The sequence below is a fragment of the Tympanuchus pallidicinctus genome, unplaced genomic scaffold (genome assembly GCF_026119805.1).
Source record: "Tympanuchus pallidicinctus isolate F22 unplaced genomic scaffold, pur_lepc_1.0 scaffold2, whole genome shotgun sequence".
NCBI lineage: Eukaryota > Metazoa > Chordata > Aves > Galliformes > Phasianidae > Tympanuchus > Tympanuchus pallidicinctus.
This window is the reverse complement of record NW_026294721.1, coordinates 25,109,614-25,121,139: the sequence shown is the minus strand read 5'-3', so window position 1 is coordinate 25,121,139 and position 11,526 is coordinate 25,109,614. Positions and strand designations below refer to the sequence as shown.

Sequence of the window (11,526 nt, the reverse complement as noted above, 5' to 3'; positions counted from 1 at the left end):
CCTGAGAACATTATTCTTATTTCTGTACATTATAACTTATTTCTGTAATAAGTTTTAACAAACAGAGCTATGGCCTAGTTGGAAAAAATAAAAAGAAAATTTAAAAGGGAAATTCTCAAGAAATGGTGCTTTTCAAGGAGGTCTGCAGACAGAATAGAAATGTTCAGGGACCAAAATGGTTGAGGTCTGTTTCTCACAGGAGTTATCAGGGCTCTTGGTAGGATAGCTCTAAACACTACTTTGCAATTACATCATGTACAAACAATGCTGATGCAGAACATACACTAGCACAGGGTCAGGTCTGGACTCAAATATTTCAGTACTGCAGTAACTAAAGCAGAGGGTTTCCCCTTAGAAATGTGGTACTTGGCCCAGCAAGGGAAGGATTACGTTCTCTTTCTATGGCTTCCAAATCCAGACAGTTCTAGGTATAAAGGCAGTGGCCATTCGTTTTTTTAGTTTAATAGACATTTGTCCAGTTCTGATTTCACTAAGATAGACATCACAAAATGCAGGTCATTAATTACATCCAGTACCACTGGGAAAACAACCAGTACAGTGCAACTGACTCATTAAAGAAGATGAATTAACCAAATGGTGTGTTCTCCCTGAGACATTGAGTACAGCCAGTCCAGCCCAAGTGTGTAGAAAGTGTGTACACAGGGGCTCCAACTTACAACCATACTTTGAATAAGGGAGACTTTTTGAGATGATTTTGTTCAATTTTAAATAATATTATTCATGACATATAGACTGTATCAACAGTCTATGGGATCAGTCTTCTAGATGCAGATTTTTCCAGCATAAAGCTGATTCCAAGTATCCATGCAATTGTCCCATATACCATATACCCATATCATACAAGTAAAGAAGTTTACTAATGAAAAAACATTAAGGTTTTCTGGCACACATCTGAAAAGTATTTTAGAATACCCAACCTGACCTCTGTGTGGCCAGACATCAATGTTTTGCTTCAACCCAAGAATTTATTAAGACTTACATGAAAATATTCCATCTTAACATAGTACACATTGGCAGCATGTGAATACATATTTACAGATTTATTTGAAGTCTTCTGAACTGCAATTCTACAACTGAGCAACATATCCATAAGTGTTTCATAAACTTTTGAACACTTACATATTTATACATATAGTTTTTGCATATATATATATAAAAAAATACTTTTGAGACTCAAGGACTGAGAATAGTCAAAAGGACATTATTGCTACATTTCCATATTTACAAAAACAATGCATAAAACCATTCAAACACTAAGCCATTGCAAAATAAGTTTCAAACCCCCCCCAAATTATAAAAATATAAATTTTAAGAAAGAAAAAACCCAAACTTTTTTTCAGCTAAATGTCCATAAAGTACCAAGACATCTATGATTATAAAACTAGTTTGTCTACAGTTGCTCTGAAAGCCAACACACTACGAAAGAGCTTTTATAGCATTAAACTGAAAATGCTCAACAACAAGTATGCATAAGAGTGCCTCCAAACAACTGGCTAACTTTGGAAAGGTGCAACAGCCTAAGTAAGATCAGTGCAAATGGCTACTTTTTGACTAACTCTGAAAGGTGAATTCCTGTAACAATAAACCAAATGCACAGGCATATAAAGAGTGTGGTATTCAACACTACCTAAAATGTACTACCAGTGTGTGTATTTACAATTGTCTTGCATTTTGGGCAGTTAGTTACACATTTAAAATGCATGTAAACTCAACCAAAATCCTGGTAAAATATAAGTTACAGAGTGCTTAAGTGCAATGTAAATAAATAGGTACTTAACTAGTACTCTCTGTCTGAAAAATGCTTCTCTTGTCGCATTTACTAATTTAAAGGTGACAGAACAAAGGTTAAGAAAAAAAAAAAGAACCAACAGTGTTTCCAACAGGAAGAAAAGGAGTTATAAGGTACTTAAGCACAATCCCAGGCCCAACAAAAACTGACCCCACAGCTTCATATGTGCCACCAAACAAGACCAAAGGTATACATTGTTCTATTCCATTTAAAAATTCAGTGCTTCCCAGTTAAGTTCTTCTTTGAGATCTCAGCACCACCACAGAGATAGAAAGATGCAATGACTTATGGGAGGAATAGCCCTTTCCTGAGAGCATTATCCAGGCCAGCCTGTGGGAAATATTCACCTGCATATCACAAGATAAGAAAAGGGCCCTCAGGACAGAACTTTTTGCTTCTGTTCCTGCCAAGATAAGATGTCTCATTAAACAGCCTCTGCTCCTCTAACGTTCCATTTACTATAAGCAGCCCTCCTCCCATCATTTGACCAGCTCAGCAGAGCCCACCTATCTTTAGTGGATGCTTTTGGACATGGCTTTTAGCAAACCAAGCATCTCATCCCTGTGATTCTGACTGCAGGTGTGTTACTTGGTGGAATGTCAGCGGGATGTGGTGCAAGTATCCACAGAAACCTACTGACTGCTCTGCACTGCTGACAGCCCAGTAGGAAATAAAGACTGAGGTCTTTCCCTTCCAGATCTGCTTCATGCCCCAGAGCCTCTGGAAATTCTCTTCTTGTGCTGCCCATGTCCATCCCTTGGCTGCCCACTTCTTGCCCAGGGATGCACTGTCCCTTCTGGCCTTCAACCTGCGGTTTCTGCTGGGGAAAGCCTCTCAGGTGTGGCTGGATATGGAAAGGGGTTTGCAAAGTACTTTGCTTTGTATCTGTTTATTTCTTAAATTTAACAAAACAAGATTAACTAGAAAATGACTACACGCTTTTTTCAGACGAGGACCGCTGCAGATTTGATCTGTAGTCATCTCATTCAACACCCTGGCCCAGGGTTTCTTTTGTGTTTTCTGTTGTTTTTCTTCTTCAGATCTGGCTCTCTACTGCAAATACACACAATATAGCAAAATATATACAGCTTCAGTTAACACTGCAATGATGCCTGTAACCGTGCTCAGCACATTAAATTTATGTCTAACAGTGTGTGGCAAAGGACAGTATTACAACAACATTTCAGCTACACAGTGGTAGTAGTGAGTAAAAGTAAAAGAAATAGTTCTCCCTCTCTCACCCCCTACACAATACAAACAAAAAGCAAGTGCAGCTGGGCTCCTCTTCTTCCAGATGCCACTCAAACATCTTCACGTACCAGGAGGGGCTGAGTAGATGAAGCACTGCTACCCACTGAGTTAATCCTCACCGAATGATCTGTAGCATTGCCTTGACTGGAAGGTGGAGTGGAAAAGTTTGCATACACCTGCAGAAGCCAAACAGTGCTGTCAATACCCTGCAGGAGCCCCATCCCTTCGCACCTCAGTGAGCCATCTCCCTCTCTGTGCTACCTGACATGAATGGCACCCAACTCAGGGAATTCTTGACAAACCTAAACATGTTGCTTCAACATGTTGTGGGCTCAACAGCTCTTTTAAGAGTCAAGAATCTCATTCTCACTTACTAAAAACACTTCATCTTACAATTGCATGCTAAATTTAAACCAAGCTTGAAAAATATTGCTCCGATTATTCCTAAAATGCCCCCAGAAACCTCTTTAATGTTTACTTCACAGTCTTTGTTTTTGTTCTAATGATGCCTGCACCTGCTAAAAATATGCTACAGGATGCAATTGAACACCAGCAGCTTTCAGTTTCCTCTTTCTCAAATTGTCAGGAAGCCTTACACTCTACCCAAACACAACATCTAGAAGGTGAAAGGAAGCCTTATTTTTAAACCAGATATTAAATTTGCTTTTATAAAACTCAGTTGCACACAGTGTTATTGTGAAAAAAAATCCAAGTCTGATGGATCCACTTTCTCTTTGAACTCTTTTGTCCAGTTACCCTCTGGACAGGCTTTTACTAGAGAATGGTGGAAAGAGCGTGAATATACACTTGATCACAATATACCTTCAAGGCTAAATACATACAGCTAGATAAAGTGGTAAGAGGAAGGAGGACATCAAAAACTCAACTTCTTCCTCCAGAAAGCTTTTCTAACTAAAGCTAAGTATACTTAATGTCTGAGATTCTTCTCAGACTAATAGATTTCTTTTTCATAGTTTAGATGAATCTAGATAGTGCCAGTGTGTTCTGTAACATCAAAATTCTTGTCAAGTATATTTTAAGTGAGAAACACCAACCATGCAAAGAACCTTGTCTAGCTGTTCCCTCCTATCACCTAAATTTACCATCCAAAGATGTATAAATGATAATGGTTATTGGAAAATATATGGAAGATCTTTGCTTCTCCCAGCTCCAGTCCAAAAAACTGCTGACCCATATAGAGCCCAAACTTACCCGGGGGGCATTATCTGAAAGCTGCTGTTCTATCAGCTGCACGATTTGTTTGAATGTGGGTCTCTGCAAGGGATCGGCATCCCAGCAACTCTTCATTATGTCATACCTGCGAAGATACTGCAATTGGGTACTGCCCAGAAGGACAGCCTGAGAGCTTTTATCCCACCTGCATTATTATTTGACAGAAAAATGTGACCCACTTGCACAGTTTAGCTTCCTTAAATGAGTGTTAAGAAAAGAATAATGCTGCTAACAGCCGTGCTTGTGACAACAAAAGCCTCGGTGCTAATGAGAGTATCTGGACACAGTTTTCTTTGACAGCTTGCTAAGTGCCGAGCCATTTCCAGCATACAGAACTGGAGACAGATCATGACGAAGATAAGGAGCCAGTCCCCTTGCCGTCGGGAAGCACAGCACAAAAGTACAGCCACTGACTGCTTTATCAGAATTAAATATGTGTAGTATGTGCTGCGATCTGTCAATAATTTACTTACACGGAGCATGTACCATGATAAAGTGACCAGATTCTACGAGGCACGAGTGTGTTACACTGCTTTTAACTACAACGGCATCTACTAAACTAGTTAGATTTGTTATTTAACACTCAGAGAAATTTTAAAAGACAGTGGATGAATACAGAAAGTCTTCACGTGAATGTAGAAGCTTCCCTTTCTTTGCATCTCTGCTTATGTCTGGTGAGTAGAGGTTGCTCACTTACATTTCGGGGGGGGAGCACTCGGGGCTGAACATCCGATATCCCTCCTTAATCATTTTATAGAACTTAGAGTCCACAGGCATCCCTGGGTAAGGGCTGCTTCCTGTTGAGAGAGCAGGTGAGATGCAGATGAAGTAAAGCCAAGGTGAAACAAAAACCCCCCAAAGTACAGATTTTGATGGAGCTTACCTAAAGAGAAGAGTTCCCAAAGCAATATTCCATAAGACCAGACATCACTCTCAAAGGTGTAAACGCAGTTGAAAATGCTTTCAGGTGCCATCCACTTCACAGGGAGACGGGCCTGCCCAGGGAAAAGGGATTAAATTAAGACAATGGGCAACACAGAATCAACCTTTTAAACCTATTATGTACTTTTAATACATGCTAAATCAAAAGAAGGATCCAACTAAAGACGGAAATCCTTGCGTTTCAGAGTCTCCACGCAGTGCACTGTTACGGATTCACCTCTCTGCAGGTCTACCAAACTAGTGCAGTTCTTTTTATTCGGATTTTTTGTATACTGTGTGAATCCCTCTGCTTTACAGGGGATGGAAGGGAGAACAAAATAATCTACATGCACGTGGCGTAGTTCCTTAGGCAAACACACAAGTCTTCTGTGGACTGGCTACCATCCCCACGATGCTTCAAAGCTTTAGTCAACAGTTAAGACATCTGCTTTAGCTTCTCAGCAAAAATTCGCGTGAAATATATACTGACATTTTTCACATGTTTGTGTGGGAACAGGCACGAACTGTCTTTCCACTCTCTGCTTTGCCTGTGGGAGCCAGCCAGGCTCCTGCCCTTAAGATTTGCCCTGCCCCAAATGCCTTCCTCTGTGTTAAGATCAAGCCAGCTGCACCCAGACGCCTCCCACAGCCACTGCTTCCTCTGCCGGGCAGATGCAGCCTATCCTCCTCTGACCCTTTCAGGCTAAGTAAAATCCTGTTGTCAGATGACTCAGAAAACTTAAAATGTAGCCCAGACGCATAAAACTTAATTACTTACTGTTCACCTCCCTCCTAAGCTGCTGGTCTATACCTCCCACTCTGAGCAGCCTTGGCTGATCAAGCAGCTCTTGGTCTGACCCTGAGCCCAAAAGCAGCTTTCTTTCACTAAATACCACTCCATATTTTGCCAGGACAGCCACTCCTGAATTCTTTGCGCTCCTTTTGTTCCCTAACCTCAACCATCAGGCACCTGGCAGTATGAACATCGTTTCTGAATGCAACAAACACAGCTGTCTCTCCTGCAGCCTACAACAGGGATGCTGTAGGTACCCAGGACTTCAGAGGACTGCAGGCTGAGAGCAGAATACTCGAGACATCTGAGGTGCCAGAAACTGAGAGGCTAACTGAGCAAAAAATACTGAGGAGTAGAACTTAATCTCTTCATCAGTGTGCTGAAAGCCTGGCTGGGTGTGCGTCATGTCCCTAGCAGCTGATGGAGACAGCTGGGGCAGGGAGGACCTTTTTTTATTTGAAAAATGGTGTAAGTGAAAAGTGTGTGTACCTTGAGTAGATGGCTGCATGTATCTGACACAGATTTAAAACATTCATCCAGGCAGCAAAAATCAGTTTGAGATGCAAAAGGCCTGTACTTGATAGCATGTTTCTCCAATTTCAGTCTCAGGCAGACTAGGTTTTCTTTTGTAGCAAGGCTCATTTACTACTCTAGGACTTAAAAGGGGACTTCAAATTCTGCCAATGCACTCTGCATCACTTCAGTGTTTCTTTGTACCTCTGCAGAGGGCTGGCAGGTACTAATGGAATGGGTATTTATCTGTACAGGTTTTAAGCATTTTTCATGCGTTGTCTTGTTAAAGGGCTTGACCTATAGCTGCAAATTAAAGCTGTATTTTTTTATCTACATGAGGTTAAGATCTGTGTATAAAGTTTTGCCACCCACTGTGCTCTAATCAGTAAATTCAGACTTCATAATCCAGTTTCTGAGTTATATTTTTTAGCAAAAATCAAGATGCAAACCCTGATTACTTAGATATTTCAGTAATGCAGAAATATAGCAAAAGTTGCAAAATAATTATTTTTAGGACTGGCCTAACAGAATATCACTACAGTAAGGCCTGCAGTTTCTTAGCTTACATGTTTGCGTCTAATAGGAAGATGGTGCATTTTTACTGACCCAGCAAAAATGTCTCCTCCCTTATGACATGTATTTGGTTGTTTTATCCAGGATAACAACATGTATGTATTAGTACACAAATCTCCATCAGCTATTTCCCCTTTTCACACTACTGACCAGAATAAATCTACAGCAGAACTGAGAAATCTAGGTCTTTGCATAGGAAGGAGACTCTTTGCAAGTCAAGTCAATAGGAACACTCCTAATGTAAACCCAGAGGATAAAGTACCACGTACTTACATTGCCTTTAACTACGTAATTTGAGTCATTCCTTATATCTCTTGCCAGGCCAAAGTCACAGATTTTTGTTATTCGACCATGAGTGAGAAGAATATTTCTTGCTGCCAGATCCCTATGAATACACTAAATAACAAAATGACAAACAAACAAAGTTATTTCTTAATATTCATGACAGCCTGTTGCTCAGTTACATGCTTTCTTAGCATAAACTTACTACATTATGCATTTTGTGGCAAGCTGAAAGTCATAATGAAGCCACGTACAATTCATGCAGCTAAATTTTAACACTCTTGTACTATGCCAGGGACAGACTTTTTTTCTCCAGCTTTTTATGAAGAAGTTATTGGCCTGTTTCCTAGCAGAAGAGGAGTAAGGAGAGAATGTGGTTTGTCTCTGAAATAATCTTTTATAAAGAAGCCATTGTGATGAAGGAGAAAGCGCTGAAAAGCTGAAAATTGAGAAAATTATGGTAACAATTTCAAGGTAGACAAGTTAGAAAACTGAATCCCACTTCAAACATACTCCTTTGGAAAGCATAAGGTATTAAGTACCTAGGAGAATTTTATAAGCAGGCCTAAATATTTGAAAACAATGGCAGTCTTCATGTCAGAATCTTTCTAGAAACAGCAACACATTCAATGACCTTGCTAGGTTATGTTCCAGCACTCATTTGTGTGTGTGTGTTTGTAGCTGCAGCTCCAGAGGGGTGGCTGAGTTTTCCAGCAATCATGTTTTCTTTGTATGTAGCCAGAGCCCATCTGCATTTGCTAGAGAACTGAGGTGTTTCTCTAATGAAATAATCTCTTTTTCCATCTAGGAATGACAGTGCTAAGCTCCTGCTGTGCTGAAGGTATACAGTCTGCAAGCACAGCTGTCTAAAAAATAGCTGAATATGGTTCTATTTTTCTCTGCATTTTTTGTGGACTTCCCTACCAAATATATATATTATAAAAATATCTGGAGAGTTAAGAAAATCATACTCACAAAACAATAGCAGCATGCATCTGAATCTCTGTCCCCCTGGTATGCTTACACAAGAAACTAATTTTAAGGACGATTACTCTCCTAAGGGATTCTCATCCACATTGCCCTCCAATATCTTCACTTTGCATATGTAAAGCAGAGAGAGTAACTGCACAGAAGCAGTGAAGTGCAGAAATGGCCAAATGTCCAGTTTCTCTGCCTGACTCCTCCCAAAGCAGTGCAACTGGCATTGAATAAAGGCTTTGTCCATTGGAGGAGGAACTGTCTTGTGATCAAGGCATCGTGTGCTCAATAAAAGACTTATAACCCCAGGACTGACTCCAATCCCAACTCCGTCACAGAGGCACTTTTATGCATCTGAGCTTGGATATACAATCGAGTTGCAGAAAAAAGCTGGGTACACTCCATGGTGCTGGGCTTTGAGTACCACCATCCCTGTGGGCACGAGGCAATGTGAAGCATTTTATCCATCAGTCCAAGCCACTCTATGCTCCCTAGCTGAAGCTAAGAGCCTGTATGCACACAATCACAGAATGGTTTGGGTTCGAAGAGGTCCAGTTCCAATCCCCTTCTGTGAGCAACACTGCCATGCACCAGATCAGGCTGCCCATGGCGCCATCCAGCCTAGCTAACAATGTCCAAAGAAGACCAAGCGCAGTAACCTGTTAGCACACTGTAGCTTAATGCTGTAACAAAGCCAGTAACTCTGCACTGCCAGACAAATACTGTGTGTTACTTCCCAAGGTCTTAGGGCTGTGGTGTTGTATTCATTACTGCCTCTGCTACTCAGTACTACAGTGGCTATTTGTATCAGTGGCAAAAATATACCAAAACCATCTCTGGGAATGAGGCATAGTGACTCCTGGGGCTATTCTGTTGGAAAATGAGAGAAAGAATATGTGCACTAAGCACTGGACGCCCTGAAAAGTGCAGGATGCAGCAATCTGGTGGAGACCATTAAAATCTGTCTACTGGGACTGTTCTGAAGTTGGCAATAGATTGGAAACAACAACAGCAACAACAACTGTAAAGGGTTTGAAGGAAAAAATAATGGGGGGGGGGGGGGAGGGAGGGAGGGAAATGAAGTGCAGTTTTCAACGTAGACTTGCTGTGGATCAGAATTCCCAATATCAATGAAGGATCACAGGATTACCTTAAACTGCTCAAGCGTTGGGTTTTTTTGCACGTTATCAAAGGTGCACCTGTACAATCCTGTCACAATGTTTACATGGTTAGTAATATTTTGAAAGTAAAACGTAGGAAATACTGTAGGAAGATCATATTCATTAATCATTTAAGACTTGTGTTCTTTATCAGACCCTTTCTGTTAGGCAGTATCTCTCCTAAGAACCCAGAAAGCATCTGCTATGCTCCCTGCAGCCAAAGAAGATCATCTGTGGGTCTGTAGGCTGATTCTCTTTTCAGAAAATTAAAAATAAGATGTACCATGTACGTTAAGCCATAACGCTAAAAACAACCAGCACATGGTGTGATAACTCCCTTGTTTAAGGCACTGTGAGAAGTAACAAGTGCAGCTTTGTTTAAAACTGTACAGATACTCGAGGCACTTTTAAGCAAACAGATAGCTTTTCAGCTGTCTTTTCACTGTTCTTTAGTTTGTAAACTCTCCAGCAGTACAGAGAAGAAATCTTAAAGTCTTAAGATTTAATTATTTTTGAAGATGTCCACATGTTAGGCTTTTCTGGTTCTGCCATGTGTTACATCCAATTGCCATACAGCAGAGAAGCCTGAAAAAAAATAGCTCCATAAAGTTCCCATGGGCTTCAGTGTCTCCAAAGCCATCAGGAGTTCTTATGAAACTATCTGTGTGCTCCAGAAAGTAAGGGCTGAAGATTGAGCCCTAGGAGGCACCACCCAGGATCAGAAGGGTCCGTATGCTACCTCGTAACATAAAAAATGAACTTACGTTTTTAGAGGCAAGGAAGCTCATGCCCTTTGCCACCTGGTAAGAGAAGCTTAATAGATCTTCAACATCTAGAGCAAGTTCGTCATCTTCCAACATGGAAAGGGTAACATCCTGATCGGTATAGGAACCTATGCAATATAAAAACCAACAGCTCTTGAGTGGACCATGTATCATCTTTTAGAAACAGATTTATCTTACATTAAACACATCAGCCATTTGAGAAAGTATTAGACCAGAGCCACATAAATAGCCCGTTGCCAAAAAGCAAAATGTAATCCTTACACTCCAATTAAGTGTGGAAAAATAGATTACACTGTAATTTACCATACTGTTCTTTTTTAAGCCTTCTCATACCACTTCATGAGTTTTAATTGTCCCCATCCACCATAGGAAAGTTTCATGTGAAAATATCCATAAAGCCTTCTTCTCTACACTCCCAGAAGAAAACAATTTCTCATCATTGTACTCACCAGATTTCACCGGCCTTTTTTTATCAGCCTTTGGGGGAACTGCATATGACACTCCTGGTTTCATGTCCATGTACTCACTGACAGCATCCCTGCAGAGGCAGCAGATGAAATGAAACATGATTTAGCTGAAAAGGATCTCAAAAGCCATCTGAAGAAAAAGCTGATGTTGCACCAACCTTCTGAATATAATGCTTTATAAATGATTGGAGAATCATGGGCATGTAACAAAGATGAGGAAAGGCTTGTACAGAGAGAGAGGTTTATCAGTACAGTTAACACCTCAAAGTTAGGAGTTTGGCTCAGGAAAGCAAACAAAATCTTTTGTATCTATACTATTCATACAGCCTTCAGTCTATAAATGAATGACCAGATGTTTCACAGGACCTGCTAATGCTTCCTTCTTCTGCTTAGGCTGGATTCTATCAGCATGTTTTTGCAAATGAGGTGGTAATTGAAATGCAGAAGATGAATGGTTAAAAAAACTTAGTTTGGATCATCCTGAGTCCCAGAGGGGATTCATAAGTATTACAAAGAATCACATGAGGCCTGAGACAGTTATCAGCTACATTTTTTAGGTCTTCTTGTTGTTATATAATATAATTCATGCTATACATTTTATATATACATAGGTATGCCCCTTTGGAAATGATGGATGCACGTCAGCATAGTTCACTTCATTGCCATTAGAACTCACACACATGGTCCTTGATCCTCAAGTTTATGAACAATAAATGCAGCCACATAGCTAACATGGAAAGTAGGGATAAGATCACTAACA

At 40.4% G+C, this 11,526-nt stretch overlaps 1 protein-coding gene across 1 annotated transcript in view; it reads right to left on the bottom strand.

Annotated features, from left to right (window-relative positions):
* Nucleotides 1-1,046: 1,046 nt before the first annotated feature.
* Nucleotides 1,047-11,526, bottom strand: part of KIT (KIT proto-oncogene, receptor tyrosine kinase) — a 51,036-nt gene continuing 40,556 nt past the window's right edge. The window contains exons 15-21 of the mRNA XM_052682899.1: nucleotides 10,749-10,837; nucleotides 10,279-10,406; nucleotides 7,368-7,490; nucleotides 5,178-5,289; nucleotides 4,992-5,091; nucleotides 4,274-4,379; nucleotides 1,047-3,237 (exon numbers count right to left, since the gene is read on the bottom strand). Of these exons, the coding sequence (XP_052538859.1) occupies nucleotides 3,112-3,237; nucleotides 4,274-4,379; nucleotides 4,992-5,091; nucleotides 5,178-5,289; nucleotides 7,368-7,490; nucleotides 10,279-10,406; nucleotides 10,749-10,837 (784 nt within the window). The 3' untranslated portion in view covers nucleotides 1,047-3,111. The remainder of the gene's footprint in view (nucleotides 3,238-4,273; nucleotides 4,380-4,991; nucleotides 5,092-5,177; nucleotides 5,290-7,367; nucleotides 7,491-10,278; nucleotides 10,407-10,748; nucleotides 10,838-11,526) is intronic.